The sequence below is a fragment of the Colletotrichum phormii genome (genome assembly GCF_030913505.1).
Source record: "Colletotrichum phormii strain CBS 102054 chromosome Unknown BDP81scaffold_12, whole genome shotgun sequence".
In the NCBI taxonomy this organism is placed as follows: Eukaryota; Fungi; Ascomycota; class Sordariomycetes; order Glomerellales; family Glomerellaceae; genus Colletotrichum; species Colletotrichum phormii.
The window spans coordinates 1,128,188-1,150,636 of NW_026851454.1; the positions used below are offsets into that span (position 1 = coordinate 1,128,188).

The following is a 22,449-nucleotide window of genomic DNA, read 5'->3' on the forward strand; positions in this document are numbered from 1 at the left end:
GACGCATAAAGCGAGCCCCCGAGCTCCCGGCGCGAAGTGGAGCAGCCGCTCCGGGAGACGTGGATTCATGGAGTGAGTGGTCTGGCGGTTGGGTTGGGTTGAGGATTCCGCCCCCAAGGATGGCTGACCAGCATTCAGAACTGCCTATTCCGGCATGGTGGACCACCCATCCGGTAGTGAATCCTCGGACTGTGATTTGTTTGGCAATCTTGAGAGTGTTCCTTGGGCCTCAGCCCTGTTTTTCTGGTCCGCCACTCTATCATCATCGCGTCACCCCAAGCCGGTTCCGAATGCTAAAATTTAGGATCCTCGCGCGCCGCGTCCGCCGTCAGATTGTGCCACGTGGGCTTTCAACCTAAGCTCTAGGTTCATGTCAATAGGAAAAGAGGAAATGGACTAAGAATGGATGAGCAAACGGATCAAGGTAAAACCGGTATTTCTGACAATTGTTGTGGCCATTGGGCATACGTCGGCTTTGTCGCAACAGGGAAGACAGTGATGGACGCGCCGCCAGCCTTCCTTATCTAAACCAACCATCATGCGAGGAACGCGACTTTAGCTATATCCCTGCGCGAGTTATCCCGACTCTGTGAAGGGACATCCAAAGTCCCGTTTGATCAAAGTGACTGGGCTTCAGTTTACTGGGGAAATGTCTGAGACAAGAGGCACCTTTTGCAAGCTAGCACGACCCCGGCATTCAAACGGCGAAGAGGGTACGCGTCAACCAAAGCCATCTATCTTGTTAGGCTTTTTTCGCGGGGTAAGCCATTCCTGAGCTGTTTTCTCTCCTTACATGATTCGCTTTACGACAACTTTCTCTCCTGTGGTGTACCAACTCGTCACCCAGCCACATCATCTGAGGCTTGTCATACTTCGGTCAAAAATTGGCCCGCGATACCACCGCTGACGCCGCAGATCCTCGGTGTAACCATTCGTGGATTATCAAAGTACCCAAGAGTATCTCTTCCGGCGTATTTGCCTCTCAAGGGTACATCAATGTCTACCCTCAAATCCTACCGCGAGCCAAGAACCTTTCCGGGATGTCGATCTGCTTGCATCTTAGATACTCTGCCAAGTTCTTGCTCAGGAAATCGTAAGAAGAGCTAGCAGACACCCCGCGGTCGAGGTGATCCTTCAAGAGGAAATGCACAGCTATCGCCATGTCAGTCCAACACAACACCAGCGACCAATTGCCACACAAGACAGGACAGAAGGACTCACCATGGAGATGTGGAAGCTCAAATCGGAAAACCGGCTTTCCTTTGTCATCTTCTCCTAGCAAATCACGAACCTTGCCGACCGTCAAGACCGACCGCAGCCAATCCCACTCGTCGGCATTCCGCACAAAGAACCCAACGTTGCTGTCGGATCCCTTGTCACCCGACCGCGCATGTACGACATACCCAAGCGGTGCCCTTGTCGTTGGCCCCAATGTTGTGACATTGATCGGACTCTTGGTCTCGTACGTTGGCTGGTCGTACAAAAAGTCCACCGTATCTTGCGGGGGTTCAATGTCGACCTTTTGACTTTTCCACGGCAAATGGCACACATGCTTTGCTGCGCTCTGGGGTAAAATACTAACCCAGTACTCATGATACTCCTTTGGGATTGCCTGTCGCGTGTCTAGGTGGAATGTTGCACCTGGGTAACTTTGCATGATGTTATCTACAATTGGTTTCAGGAACTTCAATGGCGATAACGTTGCTTGTTCGCGCGCTTGTGCAAAGATGCGAAGGTCGACTGTTGCTGCATCCTGGGTTGTGGGGTTCTCTGGACAAGAGCCATTCGTGCTAAAATTGAGACACGAGAATGACTTTTCGTCAAGAACATGGCGAAGCTGACGCTCAAATAGCGCCGCCTTCTCTTTGATGTCGAGGCCGCATAGGAAGTAATGTGCTTCGGCTTGATATCCGCCTTTGGCTGTAATACCAACCTTTGTAGTCGGAGGAGGCTTCATACTGCCGACGTTAAAGACTCGTCTGCTTCAATGTCAGTAGGAGTTCTCACCAGTAACGAGATGTGGGCATACACTTGATTCTCTCCCACTTGCGTCATCTTGATGTTGTCTAGGATGGCCACAACATCTGAGTTGTAGTAGTAGGGGCCCTGTATCTCATACAGGAGCTGAGCTTTGCACGTCTCCAAGGTGACCATGCCTCCCGTTCTAGCTTGCTTGTAGACGGTAAACTCTCCAGTTGCCTCAACTTTGGCAATTGGAAATCCAATTTCGACAGATGTACCAGGCAAATCTTTGAACCCAGAGAAGTTTCCGCCCGTCACATACGTGGTGCATTCGATGAAGTGACCTGCAACGAGCGCGTGTGCTAGCTGCGAGTAGTCATCGCGCTTCCAACCATGGTGGTATGCTGCGCAGGCAATTGTTGGCGAAGCATCAGCGACACGACCGCACAAGACGATGTGAGCGCCTTGCTTGAAGGCTTCAGCAATACCCCAGCAGCCCAAATACGCCTGAGCATAGATGGGCTCATAGGGCCAGTCCTTGATATTTTCACCTGGACGGGTCAGCACTGATCTAGCAAGCCACGGCATTGGTAGCTTTGTTACCTGTAGTCAGATTCTTAAATCCTTCTCCGGACGTAAGCCCTTTTCGAACTACATCAATCACCTCATCGCCCTCAATCCACGCAACTTTGAGCTTCAAGCCCTTTTCGCTAATCATGTGAACCAGGACGTCGTGTAACTTCTTCGTGTCGCTTGCGCCGGCATTGACAGCAAGCTTGATCCGCTTGGCATCTAGGTATTGCAGCGCAGGCTCGATCGCCTCGAGGAACGACAGTTCAAACTCGGATGAGTTTGTTGGGTCAGTCGCTTTCGCGACGCCCCTTGATGTCATGTTGTACTCTGACATCCAGTCGCCGACAATGTACTGGATGTCTTCATCTCGAGCGAGTTCAGCAAGCCCATGGCGTCTATCCGCTGCAGATCCGGACGCCGACGCTATGCGCGCTGTTTCATTGGCGCGAGATGTGAGATGGCCTGGAAGGTTAGTCCTGAGAGGCATAATGGAGTTTGTTTGAATTGCAAACAAGGGAGATCGGGGTTCAAAGAGAATTCAATTCATAGATCACACAGTTACTTCAGTTGGAGATGATACTAGTATTAATTATGAGACTCTCAAGGTTCCAGCTGGAGTCCTTTAGCCGTCCTCCCCGCACCGTCCAGCCGTGTCACCTCCGCATGAAATGCGACAAACCTCGGCTTGTCCGGCTTTTCAGATGTTTTAATGTGCCCCGAGCGCCAATCGACTGTTGTTTACATGATTTCTTAGTCAATCAGGCCAGACTTCGAGGTGGTCTGGTTAAACGTGATACATGATGTATGTACTGTGCTTGGATCAATACAAGCTTGCAACCAGCTGGCGTTGCCCATGGGCCTGTCAGGAATTGCACAATATAGTAAATTTACCTGTTTGCCAATAACAACACATTGATGAGATGCTATTATTCTAAATACTACACTGGTTGCAATTTTACGTGATCTATGTGATTCTCCGGGGAACATGGCGGCTGCTACTCCAAAGTGTATGCCTTGTCAAATTACGTACTATGGCTGCCTCATAAGGCAGTTTTCTTTTCATCTCCTGTAATGAGGCCTTCGTTGGTAGGCGACTCCTTTCGACCAACGCCTTCTTCCGAATGCGAGTGAGTCTGCGAGTTTCCTTGCTCCATAGTCCCAGCCGCGATAGCTTGAGCCTCGTCTGCACCGATGGTAACATTTGGTGCATAGGCCATCTTTCCTTCGTTTCGACGATGCGCTGGGATGAAGACGTTGAACCAGCGCGGCACTATGAAGCCGGCCAAGATCAAGACTAGGGCGACGTGGCCTACAGCAAAGCCGAGGATATGCAAGGGATCGTATCGTAGTTTGTAGAATGACGGGTAAGAGAAGCCGTAGACGATGGCCAAGATTGGTCCCGAGATGTAGCGTAGTAACACAGGCCAGAAAGTCGGAATATTCCAGTTCTTTCCGCTTCCTATGACCACGTTGAGGTCTCTGCGAAGTTGGTTTCCCTGGACGGCATTGTTAGACTGAATTCCATTCCATCAGGAAGCGTGAGTAAGGACTTACAGAGTAGAAGGCCAAATACCAGAACTTGCTGATGAAAGCATTCTTGCCCCAGAACCGTGGCGGCAGAGAGTCAGGGTTCTTGCCGACGACAACTGAGGCGATACTTCCACCGATGAAAATACCAAATCCAACGCCAGCTCCAGCACCGGGGTGTACAGCATGGGCGATAGCCACTCCTACAACCATGGCTAGGATGTAGCATGTGTTGTAGATGACGAAAGCTGGCTTGCCGACTTGCCCAATGACATCCCTGCAACGGTAAACGCTCGTTGAAGAAATGCATTCGGCGAAGACGACGAAAACCAATGCGACATCGTTTGTCCACCGGTCAATGCCAGTCAGGAGGTAGTAGCCGAACTCTGTGCAGTATGGAAGACACATAAGGAAAGACATGATGGTGAGAGACGTGACCACTATAGGTCGGCTGGCTTTGATGCCCGTGTCCATGACCAGTGTGACGATGGCGTCCAACATGGCGAATGCTGAACTGTACCCAAGAACCATGAGTGTGAAAAACAGTGCTACAGCCCAGAAGTTGGCACCAGGCATTTCAGCCACTGCTTGAGGTAAGGTGAGGAAGCCGACGCTGAAGCCTCCAATGGGGTTCTCTGGGTCGGGACGCATGCCGAGGTACCCGACGACGCCGAAGACAGCAAATGCAGCGATGTTTTCGAATAGTACGTTGCTGCAGACAATCAAGATGGAATCCATGACTGCGTTTGAGTACTGGCGGTTGTAAGAGGCGTAGGACGTGAAGTAGCCGAAACCCACTCCAGTACTGAAGAAGACCTTCAGATATTCAAGTCAGTCGCTAAGTTCCTAGCAAATATGGGAGGGAGATCATACCTGGCCACAAGCTGTTTGCCAGACCTGGCCTCGTGCTAGTTGATCACCTCTCCATGTCGCGAAGTAAAGCTTCACACCTTCGCCAGCGTTCTCGAGAGACACGGACCTGCCAATCAAGACGATAGTGACGACGATAGGCAAGCCCATCGTGAAATATACGACGCGACCAGTAAGTCCAACACCGCGGAAAATGGAGATGTACATGAGAAAAAAGGTGAAAGCTGCCCATCCGGTCGTCTCTCCCAACAGGGCGGTACCGGGGTACTCGGTGTAGTTCAAAACGCTGGTACCATCTGCTGTCAAATTACCCTCAATCGGGTCAACGTTAGCAACAACCTTTCGGTTGAAGAAGTAGTCGGGCTCGTTGGTCCATGGTAGCGGACTTGTGAATGAGTGGCGGAAGTAACTCATAATCCACGCCAAGTTGACGACGAAATAGGGCGTGACAACGAATCCAACGTAGATCAACGACAGTCCCAATCCTTTCAGTCTCTGATTGACATTTGCGTATGCCACAACACTACCGCCGCGATAGGCCTGTCCAATCGCAATCTCAAGTACGAGAACCGGGATGGCCACAATGAACACCGCCATCAGGTATGGGATGTACCACTGCAGACCGTGGTTGTTGTACACCTGAGATGGGTACCGTAGGAGGTTGCCCATTCCGGCACAGCCACCCATCGAGGCTAGAAGAAAGGAGGCCCTTGAAGGCCATGCATCACGACCGTCTTCCGCTTTGTTCGGCGGAGGAGCAAACCAGCCCCCGATTTTCTTGAGCACGTCCATCACCACGTGTCGATGCTTGCGGCCCGAAACTGGCCCAGGTCCGGTCCGGTCCGACGACAGGAGCCGGAGATCGTTCGGCGAGAGTGTGGTATTATCGAGGTTGCAGATTGGGCCTTCCACATGTGAGCCTCAAACAAAGTATGAGGTGCGAATGGCTCTGGGTGATGAAACCTTGAGAGACGAGAGGTCGCCTCGGGTTTTCTAAGGTGGAGAAGACGCGAGCAAGTGGAAAGCAGGAGAGAGGAAGAAAGCTTTCTCGCTGCGTTGGTACGTACCAGACTATCGTCGATGCTCTTCTTCTTATTGAGTTCGAGAAATATTGGGCGAGACCCGGCTGGACTGCAGAACTTTTCACTTTTTGCGCCGGCCGCAAGAGGCGTTCCGAACAAGCACGCAATCTTGCTTTTGTGTCCACGCCTCGTGGAGTTCACGAGACACCACTCACACGCGCTGCGCGCCGTGGTAAGTGGATAATGGCCAAAAGGTCTTGGGATGACATAGGACAAGAGATTTAGCGAATCCTCCATCAGCCGTTTGTCGTGGCATCGCGGGTGGGAGCTGGGGGCGGAGACGCGACTTCATCCCGGTCTCCCAAGGCTCGGCGGACTTGGCGACAAGGCCCTAGGGGGCGCGAGAGGCACCGGTATCCGTCCGGCCAAGACCGAGGACGGAGACAAGGGCGTCGTTCCGTCGAATCACCGGAGCGGGATGACACAAGCGCCCCCACTATGCGGCGTCCCGGTCTGACATACAGATTGGCAAGGGAAAATATGCTGTTGGTTTGTGGTACGGCTGACCGTGTCGCGAGACCTTTACGTGGGATGATAGACGACCGAATCTAGGGGCAAATGAGAGGCTTGAAGAAGCCGTAATGCGGAGAATGATGTCTCACTCACTCACTCATATTCTAAGGTACTTAAAGTAGTCATTGAAAGCTGCCGTTTGGCTGTCACTACTGTCCAGAGACCACTCGGAGTGAGCCCAGCTCGGCGACGTCACTTACTTGTGACCGGGAGTTCAAAGTGAGCCATCAATGATTCTGGCCAGAGATGGCTACATCGATATAAGTTTGAGGGACTGCGCTGCACAAGCCAGTGACCAGTGTTGATCCTGGCCATGATCCATCCTGGCATCCTCCGCTTGAAGTGGCTTTAGAGTTATTCACGCTTGTGTCAAACTGTCAAGCAGGCATTGCTGCAGTGCAGCGGTCTTAGCTTCAATGCACTTCTTCACAAACCCCGCCACGAATGTCCCACCCATGCTGAAGTTCGCGGACTCACAATTGCGGATGAATTTGATGTCCTCAGGTGTTGGACCACGTGGGATGACGGGACCCTCCAACTTGAGTGGACCACCGATTTCAACGTTGCTGCTCGGAATCTCTCCGACTTCGCATCCGCCAAGCAGGTCAAAATTTTCTGCTTGTACGAACCAAGAACAGCAGTTCACTTCGTGACGGTCGGATTGCGAAGTTGTCTTTATCCGGGTGGCCAAGATATAGTTTTGCAAGCTCAAAATGCAGAGCAGTTCACTTTGTGAGAATTTTCAGACCTGAGAGTACTGCCATCGTCTTAGAGGCAATTATGAAAGCTTTCATCTGAAAAGAACACTGTATATCATGAGAGCAGTTACTTTTCGGCTGAGGTGGTATGGAAGACAAGGAGTCTTCTTGAAAACTTCAAGTTATTTACATATGCAAGATCTGTCTAGATATATACAAGGATCGCAAGAGTTGGATAGTGATACAAAGTCCCCTTTAGGCATGGTCAATCAAAGACGGACCAGCTTCGATGGGGAAGGTCAAGATGTTGTGAGGTCCATCGGCCATCAGCCCGTTCGCTCCGGGCCGCATCTGCGAGCCGGGAAGCCAAAGGGTCTTGTTCGCATCGACCCACATCAGATCAGTCCAGACCAGCGCATCGTCTTGAACAAGAATGGACGAAAACCCATCCGGCTGGACCTTCCGGATAGCGGGAAGATTGGTGTCGCTAACATAGATGTTTCCATCTCCGTCAATAGTGGTGCCTCCAGTAGAAGGGGTAAGCGCGAAAGGCTCGACGTAGTCTCCCAGGCTGGCGGCAAGAGTGCTGTTCGTCAAGGCCCCATTGACGTATTCGGTCTTGACGCGGTACATGCCACCGTTGCAGGGCTGATAGTACAGGTAGACCTCATCTGGGGACACCTCGATTTGGTCAAGGCCGACGGAGAGGGTGCTAGTTCCACCCTGGTAACCCGGGACGAGACTACCGTTGTAGGCCATGGGGAACCACGCCAGAGCCGAGCTGTGGCCCACGAGAACACGCTGACCTTCCCCAGTAGTAAGATCCATCACCACCAATGCGCCGATTGTGTCGCTGAGGTAGGCGTAGTTACCATTTATCACAAAACGAGGTAGCAAGTAGAAGACATGTATAGTAGAAAGTGGCTTGATTCCTCTAAGTGGAAGATCCGTATGAGGGTCATATCTATATACCGTACAAGACGGGTAATCGGCTTGTGGAAAGCGGTATCGTACGGCAGTAACCGGCAGCGCCACGTGTGGCGCTGCGACACCATTGAATCGGACATCGTCGATGACGCTACCGGTTTCCGTAAGGTTGTCGAGGTAGTATGCCTTGTCGACAAGGTTGGTCTCGAGGTTGACGCCAACGAGCTTGCTAGATCCGTTGACAAGGTTACGATCACTATCGGTGGTACCGCCGTCGACAATCCAGAATCGTCCATCAGGGCCGATGCGAGTACCGTAGATGCTGACAAACGCCTTCTTGGGATCCAAGGTGGAGTTCGAGGTCCAGGAGTTCCACGTCGCGTCAGGGTAGAGAATAGTCGTGCCGTTGCTGAGAAGCTCCACAGCTTGAGGTGCATCCGTCGTGGAATACCTCTGCGTCAAGAACTTGCGTCCATCGGTTGAGATACTGATGCCTTGAGTTGCGCGTTCTAAGGTCAAGGCGATTTCAAGACCAGGTGCAAGTGCTGAAACGAGCGGTGCTGTCGATGCCAATGTGGCGAGAGTAAGAGAATGGACATTCATGGTGAATTTTCCAGCTGTAAACAAGGGAGGAGTGTTGGATAGATGCTAAACTCCTAGCCAAGGAAGATCCTACGGCGCCCGAGAGAACATTATATAGAAAGCACCGCAACAAGCCGGTGTACTCGTAGATGACGCTTGGATGTATCTTTAGCCCCTCTTCCTTTCCCATGGCCTGTTGCCTGCGTACGACGCGCTGCGCTATTCTTGAGCTGATTATCAATCAGAGCTTTCGAGTACAGATGAGCTAGGGCAAGAATTGTGGCTCGAATCGAACAAGATATTTATTGAAGCCATATCGTGAAGGTGAGACGGAGTAGCCTGCGAGGCTCGGATGAGCCCCACGTTCGCGGGGCGGAGCCAGTCGGGCCTCTAGCCGTACGTTTACCGGGCACATGAATAAGGGGATCAGCAGAGCTAACCAAATCATGGAATTCCGTTGCGTAGTAGTAGCGCAGAACCAGTTCATCTTTCTTTTGTAAATGGTAGCATTGAGTTAAAAGGGGTCAACAGCCGAGGCATTCGGCCGAAGGCAGGAGGCAAGCCATGTTCATGCAGTAAGAGATTGCACTATCGTAACCTTCCTTTCACGGCGCCATTCCTCCGATGCCTTGTTCGTCCCTGCGGGGGAGTTGCGATTATGATGAAGAGGCAGAGCAGTCCGATTATTGACGCGTATTTGCTGAATTAATTGGAGACGTAGAGGCCGAGTCTACTAGTCTAGCTATAAAGGTTCTCGACCATACAGATGTCAAGTGAGGAGTGTTATTGTTCTCGACGAAAATATCTGACTTGGAACTCCAAAGTAGGGGAAATGGACGCTGACGACTTTGGCTCCTCCAACAGCGAAGTACAACTATCTCGGTACATGCGCAATCCGCGTGCTTCACGGTGTGCTAGCATCACGAGATTTCGCTTTGTGTTCAGTGTTGTAGACTTAGAGTATGCCCACTATGATGTGGTAGTTCTAATAGGGTTCCGTGTAGACTACCTTAAGTTACTTAAAGTAAAGAGTGTAAGTTTGCGATCGCAGGCAGGCCTCAAGTGATAGGTCAAATAGGAAATGTGAGAGTTGACGACTCCTGCCCATCGAGATGTTCTCCGACCGTGTCACCGACCCCCCTCCCCCAGCTAACGTCCATAAGGTCGGGAAACTGAGTAAAAGATGGACGGATTCGTGTGTTTACCGGCCTTCTTGCAATGCATGAAAACCATGGACTCTTCATTGTCTGGTTGACCACCTTAGCATTGGGCCCACTGATACCGGACACTCCAATCATCACTGGTGTAAGCTCCACCAGAAGAAAACCAAAAGAATAGTTCAGTGTCAGTGCAATCTTTGTAGATCGCTGCTACACCGTCAGCAATTTCACCAAATGAACTAAGCTCCTTTGGTTTCGTATCCTAAAGTTCGTCAGCAAGCTGCTACCTTCATCACACAGAAGAGAGTCAGATGTTTGATGTAGAACTCACGTCATTGCACCAAAAAGTCGCGCTTTGCCAAGAGCAGCTAACACGGCCACATTCTCTCGGGCCAGCAGAATTCCTTGGCTTTCCTTTCACACCTCTGAGATAATCTATAGTCTCATTATATGCATCGGTCTGGCCTTCCTCCAAGGTCTGGCAATCAACCCTGGGAAATGTGGCACGCTTCTCCACGCCACTACGGGCATCATCCGAGGTGGCTCCAAGATCGAATCCATTCATTTGGGCTATCTGGAGATTGAGACTACCGAGAGCAGCATAGACCTCTTGAACTGTTCCCTTGATGGTGATGTTCTCTCCTTCTAGAGTCTGAAACTCCCATTCGGGGATGAACAGCCCGTAGCCCTTTGGAATATCTCCGGGAAGGACAGCCTAAATCACTTAGATGTTGCTCCAAAAGACTGAGTTTGGTTCAAGCTTACAGCAATAGGTGGCCAATGAAACCAAGTAAAGAAGGCTGGCGCGCATGTTGAACGTTGTTGTGCTGACTTGGTTTGGATACAGTATGGAGTTGATCGACCTAGGCTGGTCAAATTTGGTGGCTTGAACTCTTGTGATGATATCAAAAGGTCTCGTGTGACAGGAAGAATTCCTCATACTTATAGCTCTCAAAAACCATTGAAGCTGGGGATCAAGTCTTGGCTGTTAAAACTCGTGTCGATTATCGATTGACCCCTTTGAAGGACGCAATCACATCCACCCATGCATGATTGCCTATTAGCTCCAACATACCGCATGGATCCAATCTCTCATCGAGACCAGGCTCCTCGAATGAGTAGAGCTAGTCGGTTGATCAGCAAGGCGAGATGGTCTCGTATTCTGACGCCAAGAGAAGTTCAGCAAACCACGGAACAATCAGCAGACTGTACAGCACTGAGAATTGATCTCATAACTGGCATTCATATAAGAATTTTCGCATTATCAATCATAGTCTTGTTGTCAAGCATAAGAAGATTTTGAATCTGATCCTTTTGGGCTCCCCTACACGTAACTACCTAGGGATTCATGATGTCTCAAGGATTGCTCTCAAAGGCCCTATCTACAGCTATAGCGAGGCTTCTTTGCGCCAAGTTGCCCAAGATAGCAGGTTAGAGATAGAGAGAGAATGGAAAGTTGCACTCACCAGAAGGATCCGAAATGTCAAGGTCATGCAAATGGTGCCAGCCCGCGCGGCTAACTCAACCAACCAATATAACATAAGCTATGAAGGCGCTCCAGTATCTCAACCTCTCAGGTGTTACTACTTCATTAATGAAGCTGCGGAATGTCGTAAGAGGCAAGCAGACTATTTTGTTTGTTCATTTGCCGATGCTAGCAAACGCTGTCAGTCATATTGAGAAGCACGGTGGCTTGAAGTTCACCTACCTTAGTCGTGTTGGTATTCCTTTCACAGGGAATTTGGTTCGAACCGTAGGGTCCTGGGGGTGACGAAGTATCAATATCTCTGTATTGATTGATTCTGCGTAAGGAGTAGAAGGGAGATTCCAACCGGAGGTTGGGTGGGTAGTCGAGGTCTAATTGTACTCCCTCGAGGTGGCCCATGCTCTGCCCTTACTCGCGGTCGAATTGGACTTCCAATCCGACAGTCGAGACAAACGCCATGTTACACCAGACCGTTCCGCTGCTATAATTATCTCGAACTTCGGGCATCGACATCCTTTTCTGACAGACATTCACGACGTGCTGACTCCAACCTTGTGAAGCAAGGTTGAAGGTTGAATGCGACTTTCGGCTGAAACATTCAATACACCACATTAGGGAACCTGCACAGGGCTCCAATGTGATGGCTGAAAGCTGGACTGAAGTACTGCAAGTGGTAACAAGCGTACTCTCGATAACGGCGTGGTAATAGCTTCACTTCCTTTTTTCTGATGTTGAATAGCTTCTTTCTTTTCGCCAGCTCTCTTTCTTTGATATCTACTTTGTGTTTTGTATCTCTGCTTTGCCTTTCGTCATATATTAAATAACTCAGTCAGACTGGCTCGTCGCTCGGATCGTCGTCACTGGGCATGTCGGCTCAAATGCTGCCTTTCATGTGGTAAAGCTCAGCAATACGCCACAGAAGCTGCCTTTCCCGGCGTCAGTGTTGATACCTCAATGCGTGAAGAGCAGTGATGTTTGCTCAACTTTGGACAAAGGGCCTCTTCGTCGACCAGCTTTTAATGGTTTCACAAGACCTTGACCATGCGTTTGTTCAACTCCATACATCCCATAGACGTGATGACATTGAGATTTTGTCCTTGCTCTTCATCTAAAGTACAGGTTTGCAGCGACGCATACCAACTATGGTGATATTACAGCAAAGCCGCTCCAACCTTGTAGGGCCAACCAACAAGATAGCACAGTGCACATACTGAGTCAAATATGTCCGACTTTCTTCGTGATAAGTCTACGACGGCCATCAAAGCAAGGTAACGTTGGTAACAAACTGTTCATTGGAGCGCTACCCAGCTTTTTCTTTTGCTTCATTTCTCCCTCGTTGCCCGTCGGGCCGGTGACAATGACTAGGATACCAATTCAACAGGGCGACTATCTGCCTCGATCTCGGCAGCTCTACTCTGCGACGAGAGCTCTACTGGAGATGGCCTTATCGTATACATTTCTTGAGCCTCTCGGCCATGATCTGGAAGCTCCATTTTTGAGTCATAGTTTTCCCCTCCTTGAGATGGAGCTCCCCTCCCAAGGGCAGTCTCTCCCTGCAATAGCTGGGCTCCCCTTTTTTGCTTTCTCTTCTTAAGACACATGAACCAACTACAACCGAAGAGAGCCAGGAGCAATACCAGAACTCCAAAAACAATACCAGCGATTGCTCCTGCAGATAGTTCTGTTCTGCCAGCGCCTTCAACTTGACGAGACGGAATTTTGCCGCAGAGTGGAAACACAGGATGGTTGACAATGATTGGGCCCCCGCTGGAGAGGCTTGAAAGGAAAACTTTTGTCCAAGATGTTTCGATGGTGCTCTCACTTTCTCTTGTAGTGACAATGTTGTTGATCCAGACCTCAGTTGGAGTATTCAGGAGGCTTGTGCATTCCCGGTGAGGGATGCCGCCATTCGAAGCCCTAAGGCAGTCCCAGCTAGAGGGACAGCACCAAGTCTGTGCATACGTGTTTCCACTCGTCTCCGTAACATCCGTGGAGCACGCAGTTGTCCAGCCGCTGATGCATGCAGTGCCTGGGTAAGCCAAACTTGGGACATCACCTTAGTTCAATATTTGTCAGCACGCTTTGCCAACGCTAAATTTCAGCCTGGGGTATTTCATTTGACATAGCTCAAGGGGCTCCTATTGAAATCTTGGGCGGCGAATGGTCTCCAGATGTTTTTGTAACTCTCCGGAAAGCATTGTGTTGGAACCGATGTCGTTGTCTCCCCTTCGAATTGCAGTGCATAGCAAGTGAACCCCGAAGTAGAAATGGGTTTCCACCAATGGCGTATAAAGTGTGGATGTGACTGCCATGTCTTTCTTAGGTATTCAGAAGCCGGAAACTCAGCAATTTGAACTTCGTTCGATTACCTGTAGTACAATGAGACGAGGAAACGGAAACATGAACTATATCATGCCGTTGTTATTATCACCGGGCTCCCGCTTCGGGGTTATGTGGGCTTTTGAGTGCGGTTTTTCAGAAGAAGACAGTAACCCGGATGTCGCACCACTTTGAGGCCTGCGAAGAAACTATACGTTGTTGGCTATGTCTGATTCGCAATGGTCTCGTATCGATCGTACGAAAATGAGGTTATCTAGTTGCATCAGGTGGTGGCAGGTAACGCCGAGGCGGTCATCACGGGTCCCCGCACGCAAGAATGGGATAATTGTCAGGGGTCGAAATAGCGGGAAGTGTCATGAATAGACTTGTGAAAAAAGATGTACATTTTGAGTATTAAACAGGCTCAATAGCTTCGGGCTTTGAGGTCAAATCGTGAAAGCCTGGGAAACCTCATCATTGTGATGTAGCGCCGATGAGCTAAGCCTTGTACCGAAAGCTTCGCCCAGTAAGCCTCTTAGTCCCAGCTGTCGCAGACGGATGCAGTCTCTCCCCCCTGTCAAGCCTTCTATTATGCATCTCTATGTATAGCCAAGTAACAGAAAGAATGGCGAATGCGATGATAACTAAGATCATGCTGATTGTCATTCCATTCTTGTAATACGGGCCGTCACTTGTCTTGAAGATCCAAGCTGAGATGTAGCTTGATGTGCTGCCAACTCCGACTACAAAGCCGCTTCCGATGGCTCGCTGGAAAGGAGTCTGCAAGTTTTGCATGGTCAAAATCCATATCATAGGAAGGGTGATGAATGTGCCGAAGGCGATGAAGTACAGCGCCATCATGGTGACATTTGTGCTTTCGTGTTCGTCCTGCCTCAAGATAGCGTAGCCAATGATTGTGAAAATAAAGCCGCCAAGTCCGAAGGCTGCGCGGTGGTTGAGGCGGTCGGCGGCGTATGCAGTTGTCAAACATGCCACGGCAGCGACCACGAAGATAGGGACAATTTGCGCCTGTACATCTGCAGCGCTGAGCTCCGGATGGAATGATTTGACGAAGGATGGGGAGAAGATGGAGACTGAGTAAGCGGTTGTCGTCGTAAAGCAGTAGAGGGCAGCCCAGCAGTAGTTCAAGGGGTTTGTGAAGAACATTTTCCACTCGGCGACAATGCCAATCTCTGTGTTGCGAATTTCAACCGAGTTCTTGATAATTTGTTTTTCTTCTTCTGTCAGGAACTTGGCCTTCTCAGGAGGTCCAACATTGGCAGGAAGGCAGGCGAGGGATGCTGCCACCGTGAATATGCCTTCGATGATAAAGATCCTGTAAATGTCAGAACTGTTTCGTAACGTCACCCAATGGCTAAACTCATACCATCTCCATCCTTTGAAGTTCTCAGTAGTCTGAATGTTGGCGATAGCGTATGCGAGAAAGTTCCCGGCGATGCTTGAGCAGATATTGGCGACGGTGATTAGGCCCAGTCTCCATTGGAGATGTCTCGGAGGGTAGTATAGTGAACAGAGAAATACGCAGCCAGGGATGAGACCTGCATCAAAGACACCAACGAAGAATCGCGTGGCAATCATCTGATCGAAGGTCTTGACGAAGCCTTGGGCTATTGTGATGATACCTATACTTTTCATCAGCATGCGCAACCAAATGTGCCAACCACGTCAGTCAGCCGTGGCTTCCTAAGTAGATGCTGCTTTCCATTCCCACCCGACTGGATGAAAGACATAGACTCACCCAGTAATACATCAAGGATGCACATGTACCACAAGTATGGGAAGTTGAACTTGCGGTTCAGAAAGCGCATCAGCAGGTTACTTGGCACCTCAAAGAGGATCAGCGGCGCTGCTGGCATTGTAAGGACGATGAACACCTTCATCGCGTCGAGATGGAGGTCCTGTGGAAGTTGACGGATCAGGGCGGCTCCAATGTTTGTCCGGCCCATCAATGACAGGAAGTTAAGAAAAAACATGGCGATCATGAGACGCATATCCAGTTTGTACAACAGCTTCTTGTCAAAGGTCTTGGCCCCAGCAGAGGATCCGTATGACCCGCTCTGGACCGAATCGGTCCTCGAGATGACTGGCTGCTCGACCACACCCACATCCGCGACCTTGATCTCATCGTTGAACTTCTCGATCACTCTAGAGTTTCGTTTCGGGCGATCTTGCTCCAGCTCAAGAGGGTCTGACATTGTCGTGCCGATGATCCGCAAGTAACTTGCGGAGGGGATTTATGCAGCAGGAAGATGTAGAAGGAGCAATTCCTCGAGGCCTGGGAGAACAATACCGATGGGATTTGACCAAGCGAACACTTTAAAAACCATTCATTATTCTCATTCGGCAAAGAAACCCCCCGTTTCGGCCGACAGACTTTGCGCATATCTTGCCTTGTCCGTCCGTGAGTTCATTATCTACGGAAGGCTATCTGCAGCGGAGGGATCATGCCGAGCACAGACTGGTGCTGGTGAGCGGGAGGCAGATGTCAGACGTCTCGGAGTCGGAGTCGAAAAATTGTTAGACTCTGGTAGCCGGAAGTCCCTCAAGTTCGTCCGTGCTTGAGTTTAAATGCCAAACGCGAGAATGAAACTAAGTTCCCGCGTCCTCTGGCTCAGGGAGATTGTGAAATGCCCGATGGGATGAGCAAAAAGCCCGTCCTTCACTTTTGCAGATGGGCAATTTGTTCTTGTTTATCAGAACGATGAGCACTCTTTTCCTCGGGATATTCCATCTGCATTCGTTGATTCAATAACAATAGCTAGACCTGATGCTGTCTCTTTACACGACCGACCTCAATTCGCAAGCTCACTCGAATTTCGGTCTTGGCTCTCGGCGCTCAGTCATCATGGCGGCCTTCCAAGGCTAACCCAGGGGCAAAGTGAACAAAACCTTCGTTGACTTTTAGAACTTCGGATCGTTATACGAATGATATTCCTCTCCAATTGGACACCTTGCCGATGTGTCTGTGGGCGACTCTGGTGCGGGCTAGTATTACGTGGGGGGTCTTCATGGGGGCGCCTTTCATAGATGTTCATTCGATATCAACTGTCGATGCGAAGTCTTTTCTGGCCGGTGACAGCTTCACCTATCTGAAGCAAGTGCTTGTTATGATCTTTCAACTGCAAACTTCCCTACATAGAAAGGACCGTAACTCAACATAGATCTCTGCAGGTGTTGTCTCGAACCCGAAGTGACTCAGTCAGTCTCATCGCCTGATATTCTCATAGTCCGCGTTCGGCAATGAGATCCTTGACGTATTTGATCAGCAACGGGCCAACCTGTCGGGCTATGACCTGGTCTCCCTGCTCATTGGGGTGTACACCATCTCGCAACATTGAGGTAGTGAACCCAGCAGAACTCGAACAGTCTGCAACTATGATTGGAGAGTCGGTCGAGTTCTGTTCTATGGCCCATCCCGGGATGCGCTGGTTGAGGGTGTCAACTCCTCCACCATTGAAGGACAGCGGGATCAAGCGATCAATCTGCAAGGTACATTGTAGATTAGTGTCAATAGCCGCATCGACGTTTTGGAAGAAGTTGCAGGAGTTCAAACCAGAATCTTCATCCGCTGGTTGGACGCTCTCATCAACCCTGTCATCTTTGTGTACGAAGCGACAATATCGTTGGTCGTTCGCCCTTGCGCCACATCGTTGGTGCCAAGCATGAACTGCACAATATCAGGCTTAGTGTTTGCCAGCCACCCCTGGAGGTACTGGTTGGCGATGTTGATTGAGAGCCAACCCGAGTGGCCCTCATGATGGAGATCAAAAGAGCCCGACTGCGCTCGGCAGTTTTGGGGGTTGTTAGTCATGGAGCCTACAAACTGCACCTTGTCGGCAAGGTTCTCTTTCACAATCTGGTCCCAGACCAGGGCTCTCCAGCACGTTATCTCCGTGATAGAATCGCCCAGAGGCACTTGGCAATTATTAGCAAGTTCCTGTCAACTTTGACATTTGAGGGCTTGGACTGACTGATCTTGATTTTGGACTGCGCAAAAATGGCAGTGGATAAGCCGAAGGCAAGAAAGATTTTGGACAGCTGCATGCTTCCGGCTTTGGGGATCACTCAACTTGCTTCGCAGTAATTCACTTTGGAAGGAACGAAGGAGAATGCAAGAAAATAGCACAGATACTCTCAATCAATGATACAATGCGACAACGAGAACCTTTTAAGTAATACTTGACGGTATCAGTGATACTATCTTTGATTTTGCCCCTCAAAATACAGAGCGTCGACCATTGGCATATTTGGTGCTCGTGGAGAGAGTCATCCGTCCACCCGAGACGGAGTGAAGTCGTGATGGAATGCCGGGAATCATATTGATACTTTAGATTGATTATGTGAACAGAACCGGCCAAATCCCAAATTTCTCGGCAGGGCGCCGATGGCTAAATCGATTTTCTTACTCAAAAAAACCACGTTGCGACATCAGCCAGGAGTTCGTATTGGAGCAATGTGACCTTCTGAATAGCCGAAAGTTTTGGCAAAGTGGCGGCTGGATTATCCAAATGATGTCTGAATGGAGGGGTCAGTCTTTGATTTTCTGAATGGACCAGCTTTACCGAAACTTCGCGGCTCTCAAAGCCTTTGAGCTTGGCGGTGTGGATACATAGAAAATGCCACAGTCGTGCAGCAAGATGCATACAGAACAAAGAATATGTGGTCACCGTGGCGCGGATTGTCACTGAGGTTTATAATGGACCCAGACTGCTGTGCAACCAACATGAACGTCTCTCGGTCTGGGCTCCGCTAGTCCCGGGCTGGAGTGCGAGGACGCGGGGCTAAAAGTCGACGATCCTCGCCATAGTCAGCCTTGCATGGTGAACAAGGCCTTTCATCTTGTACTCTGGTCTGAAACGAGGCAAAGTGACTAGCTCTTGTGTCTTGCTCCAGCTTTCGAGATGTCGTTATTAAGAGGAAAGTGGGCGGTTCCCTGGCGAAGGCACTTCGCCGTTTCGCTACGGATGACCCATGTCTGTTGGATACCTGCCGATTGACCGAGTAACCGCCTGGGAGCTTGGACACAAAGAGACTGTTCTGTTCACTACCGCCGATGAAATGATGGATTTGCCTGGCAGTGGAGAATGCTATCAAATTGACCTTGCCTGGTGTGGCTCATTCTAGCCCAAAGGCCCCAAACATCACCTTCACTGTTCAAACTTCAGTCCATGACGATAGGGGATCGCCGATCGACGGAGCTCCAGGCATGACAAGGTAAGACTTCGTTTCTTTCATTCTCCTCCATATTGGTGACAGGAAATCCGCACATTGACGAAAGCTCCAAGACCATACCCTCCATTGGCCCATGCCTCCAGACTCGGCCCCGGGGACGGAGACCTACATCACTGTTGGTTGAAACGTTGACTGTAATAGTCCACTACCAACAAAGAGATGAACCTGGCCCCCGAGTGCCAGACTGAGAGACTCACACCATGAGCCCACAAGAAGAAGCAATAAGCGCTTTACTTAGACGATGGATAGCGCGCTTGCCGCGCCATCCTAGTATGGCAGGTCGTCCTTGTTAATCACTCAACTGCTGCGACATTCTCGTCCCAACTTCATCGACCCCTGTCGAATACTTATGGACCCAGTTGGAAGCTCTTTGAGCAGCCATCGCCGCTGTTCAGTGAACAGGTCCTTGACCAGACGCCATCCTCACAGCCACGGTGAGCAAGACAAAAGGGAGGGTAACCCCAGGTTATGTTCGCGGTCAATCGTCAATCATTAACCACTTGACGAACTTCTGCCCTGTTCTTTATCGTGTCATCTAATCTCCTGTCACCATGTTCAGCGAGTACAACCAGCTGGCGTCTAGGAACACCGCCCAGATGCCAATCACCCGCTTCACCATGCCCCGTGTTCCCAAGATGATTGAAGCCATCTGCCCTGGCTGCTTCAAAGGGTTCACCAAGATAGGCAGCATGCACCGCGTGAGTCTACGAACTTGTTTCCCTCATCTCTCTTCAAGACAAACTTCATAAACACTGGACTGACAAAGTTGTCATTCATCAGCACGTTTATGAGGACCGATGCCCCCACCCGATACCACAATTCGTCGCCAAGGTTAAGGCCGAGCACAGAGCACGGGTTGCCGCCGCCGCTGCCCGGTCCAAGGCTCGCGAGGCAGCCCGTGCTTCACGGGCTGACCCGCTTCCCGCCGCCACGACCCCGGCCGTGAGGGATTGCCCTAGTTGGGCAAGGGAAGACAGCATGGGTCGAAGCCCGGGCTTTTTGCAGGATGATTGCGGCTCGCACTTTGCTCAGCAGAGAGACTTGGGGATGGTATGTTTGCTGTGAAAGATCCACATCGACGGGTCGATTCGGGATAGGACAAGACTGACGTTGAGAAGCTGCCACTGCAACAACAGAATGACTCCTGTCCTGTGATGATCAAGACTGAACCAGATCTTTCGGGCTTCGACTTCAAGAGTCTCATCACCAGCTGGGATTTGGGCATCGACATCAAAACCGAGTCTCAGTGGCTTTGAATGCATGTATAAAGTTGAGCGATTGAGGGCCGTTAGAGGGGGGGGAGGCAGTATGTTTTGATCTTGTTTTTATTCTGTTTCTTGTATTTATCATCGTCGCTCTCGAGGAACCGCGAGAGCCAGATTACCTTGTATTCACCCAAGTAGGACCTCCCCTCAGATCATGAGACGGTATCTATCACACCAATCTTATTATATGTTGTACCACCAATCCACTCCCACTCGACAATCTCAACCTTGGTAGCGTTTCGCTGGACGAGACCATAGACTCTCCCAGCTGAATTGGCAGCAATTTTGAAAGGCCTATCCTCGCCGGACATGGTGGAAACTTCACCAACGTTTGTCCATTCCCCTTCGGCGTAAGTTGTTAACACAGGCGCTTTGTCTGTCTGTGATGCTAGTACGTGCATGACTAGGTTGTTGTTGCTTTCGTACCCGCTGGAAAAGGCCGCGATAGTGGCGTTTGTTTCGAGCGTCGTTGGTAAGGTGCTGTTGGTCCAGTCGTTTTCGTTGACGAGGGTGAGGTAAATGAGTGAGCCCGTCTCAGAGGTATAAAACATGGCCATTCTCTTCGTGGTCGCGTTGGTATAGATGGGAATCAAAGACATCCCGGTGCCCTCTGCAGGCTTTCCAAAGTCGGTCGAAATCCCCACGGCGGCCCAATCGGTCGCTCCATTGCCTGTTCGGCGAAGAACGCGGATGGTATTCCCGGTGTCCTGGTATAAAACAAGGTTCGATAGGTATGAGTCAGGTGTGTAAATGCCGTTGGACAGCAGGTTTGACTTCGCATTTGCGGTAAAGGTGTTTGAGACGCCGGATTTATCCCAAGTCGAGCCGTAAACGGGGTTCGCGTTGATTATGCCTGCGACCTGGTTCGCATCGTTGAGGTAGTAGATACGGACATCGCGGACCTGATAAATGGTATTAGCATTGGTCGCGAACATTTGTCTAGCCGATGAAGTGACAGCAGCTTACCTTATCGCTATGCCAGAATAAGCTGTTGGAGATGGGAGTGCCCTCCTTGATCGTGCTCTCCCTGTTGCTAATTGTTGAGCTCCACACTTTTGTGGAAGAATTGTAGGACGACATCATGAGGTTCTTGGACCGCAGCTGGTAAAAAACGAGGTGATTCACATAGCCATAGTAGTCTGTGAAGTTGAGCGCGCCGATGCTGGTGGTGGGCAAGATGTCCAGCTCATTCGTCGACGTCGTGTTGTTGGAATCGCCGCTGCTATCACCACTGCTGTCGCCGCTTCCGCTCCCGCTGCCCGAGCCGGTACCACTGCTGCCACTTCCGCTATCGCTTGATCCTCCCGAGCTGCTGCTCGATTGTTGTGAGCTGTTGCTTGCCGACAATGCGCCACCGACGCCTCCTCCTACCGCAGCGCCAATAACAATAATGAGCGCCACGGCTAGAACAATCCAGAATGTCTTGCGTCGCATGCCGCATAATGTGCCTGCTCTCTTCTTCTGCTGCTTCTCGTCGATCTCTGCTGTTACGACTTCTGGCGGGTTGTCTTCTTTTGGAGCGTAGTAACCGCTTGAATCGTATGAACCGTTCTGATATTCGACTGGGGAGACACCGCCCTCTACCGGATGAACGGCCTGAAGCATTGAGTAATCATGGCCGTACGGGTGCACGGCTTGTGGAAGATCGCCGTCTTGATTGTGGACTTCAGGCAAGTTATTCTGGTCCGAGACGCGGAACTTGCTCAAGTCTTGATCGCCCCATCCTCCTGGCGATCGGCCCGGTCGGCTGTCGACCTCTAGACCACTGTAATACTCCGGCGGAGACGCGTTGTTGTTCGGAGTCGTCATAATGCCGCGCTCATAGCTCAATCGCGGAGCAAAACGGGACCAAAGTCATCACCTGCAGTAAGACGAGTGGAAAGATGAAAGATTTAAAGCATTGGAGACAAGACCCAGAAACCCGGAGAGGAAAACCACATCGCTGTGATTGTATGGAGCCCCATATTGACAGGCCGCAACGTTGAGCGCCAGAGGTTGTGGATTCTCGTCGGGACTTTGGCTCTTCTCGAGGAACTCACTGCGGTTGACTGGCGTCAAGCGGCAGTAAGGGGTCTGAAGGATTGGAATCCCTGCTCTCGATGGAGCCCTTCAAGGCAGCTATTTTCTACGTTGGGATAAGCGCTGACGGGGGACCCATTTCCGATGGATCGGGATCCCGCGAATGGCTTCCGCGTTGGGTGCCGCTAGCTTCGGTTGTGGGATTACCATAAT

General features: G+C 50.6%; 8 protein-coding genes across 8 annotated transcripts; 1 reads left to right on the forward strand and 7 right to left on the reverse strand.

Moving 5' to 3' along the window:
• Nucleotides 1-533: 533 nt before the first annotated feature.
• Nucleotides 534-3,160, reverse strand: BDP81DRAFT_430277 (uncharacterized protein). Its single transcript, XM_060590593.1, has 4 exons — nt 2,566-3,160; nt 2,030-2,513; nt 1,222-1,979; nt 534-1,152 (listed from the first exon to the last, which is right to left on the reverse strand). Exons 1-4 carry the CDS (start codon nt 3,020-3,022, stop codon nt 1,007-1,009), a joined length of 1,845 nt encoding a protein of 614 aa, XP_060444383.1. The 5' UTR covers nt 3,023-3,160; the 3' UTR covers nt 534-1,006.
• A 415-nt stretch (nt 3,161-3,575) lies between these two features.
• On the reverse strand, nt 3,576-5,724 carry BDP81DRAFT_450630 (Sodium:neurotransmitter symporter family protein; the record flags this gene model as incomplete). The annotated part of the gene is made up of 3 exons (XM_060592549.1): nt 3,576-4,031; nt 4,090-4,878; nt 4,936-5,724. The coding sequence occupies 3 exons, from the start codon at nt 5,722-5,724 to the stop codon at nt 3,576-3,578; spliced, it is 2,034 nt and encodes a 677-aa protein (XP_060444384.1).
• A 1,688-nt stretch (nt 5,725-7,412) lies between these two features.
• On the reverse strand, nt 7,413-8,755 carry BDP81DRAFT_490875 (uncharacterized protein; the record flags this gene model as incomplete). Its single annotated transcript, XM_060595297.1, has 2 exons — nt 7,413-8,149; nt 8,276-8,755. 2 exons carry the CDS (start codon nt 8,753-8,755, stop codon nt 7,481-7,483), a joined length of 1,149 nt encoding a protein of 382 aa, XP_060444385.1. The 3' UTR covers nt 7,413-7,480.
• Nucleotides 8,756-9,994: 1,239 nt separating this feature from the next.
• On the reverse strand, nt 9,995-10,705 carry BDP81DRAFT_450632 (uncharacterized protein; the record flags this gene model as incomplete). Its single annotated transcript, XM_060592550.1, has 3 exons — nt 9,995-10,156; nt 10,226-10,593; nt 10,660-10,705. The coding sequence occupies 3 exons, from the start codon at nt 10,703-10,705 to the stop codon at nt 9,995-9,997; spliced, it is 576 nt and encodes a 191-aa protein (XP_060444386.1).
• Nucleotides 10,706-14,234: 3,529 nt separating this feature from the next.
• Nucleotides 14,235-15,915, reverse strand: BDP81DRAFT_461966 (major facilitator superfamily transporter; the record flags this gene model as incomplete). The annotated part of the gene is made up of 4 exons (XM_060593843.1): nt 14,235-14,273; nt 14,318-15,035; nt 15,087-15,342; nt 15,459-15,915. The coding sequence occupies 4 exons, from the start codon at nt 15,913-15,915 to the stop codon at nt 14,235-14,237; spliced, it is 1,470 nt and encodes a 489-aa protein (XP_060444387.1).
• A 1,026-nt stretch (nt 15,916-16,941) lies between these two features.
• Nucleotides 16,942-17,764, reverse strand: BDP81DRAFT_450634 (carbohydrate esterase family 3 protein; the record flags this gene model as incomplete). Its single annotated transcript, XM_060592551.1, has 3 exons — nt 16,942-17,202; nt 17,274-17,635; nt 17,692-17,764. 3 exons carry the CDS (start codon nt 17,762-17,764, stop codon nt 16,942-16,944), a joined length of 696 nt encoding a protein of 231 aa, XP_060444388.1.
• A 1,739-nt stretch (nt 17,765-19,503) lies between these two features.
• Nucleotides 19,504-20,208, forward strand: BDP81DRAFT_450635 (uncharacterized protein; the record flags this gene model as incomplete). The annotated part of the gene is made up of 3 exons (XM_060592552.1): nt 19,504-19,650; nt 19,733-20,002; nt 20,050-20,208. 3 exons carry the CDS (start codon nt 19,504-19,506, stop codon nt 20,206-20,208), a joined length of 576 nt encoding a protein of 191 aa, XP_060444389.1.
• Nucleotides 20,209-20,369: 161 nt separating this feature from the next.
• On the reverse strand, nt 20,370-22,026 carry BDP81DRAFT_321876 (uncharacterized protein; the record flags this gene model as incomplete). The annotated part of the gene is made up of 2 exons (XM_060584657.1): nt 20,370-21,119; nt 21,184-22,026. 2 exons carry the CDS (start codon nt 22,024-22,026, stop codon nt 20,370-20,372), a joined length of 1,593 nt encoding a protein of 530 aa, XP_060444390.1.
• Between the last annotated feature and the right edge of the window lie 423 nt (nt 22,027-22,449).

What these genes read in the sequence shown, in the direction of transcription:
- BDP81DRAFT_430277 (XM_060590593.1), bottom strand. Translation starts at nt 3,022, where the DNA reads ATGCCTCTCAGGACTAACCTTCCAGGCCATCTCACATCTCGCGCCAAT. An exon ending in ATTTAAGAATCTGACTACAG is followed by an intron (nt 2,514 to 2,565) that starts GTAACAAAGCTA and finishes TGACCCGTCCAG; the next exon opens with GTGAAAATATCAAGGACTGG. An exon ending in CAAGTGGGAGAGAATCAAGT is followed by an intron (nt 1,980 to 2,029) that starts GTATGCCCACAT and finishes ACATTGAAGCAG; the next exon opens with ACGAGTCTTTAACGTCGGCA.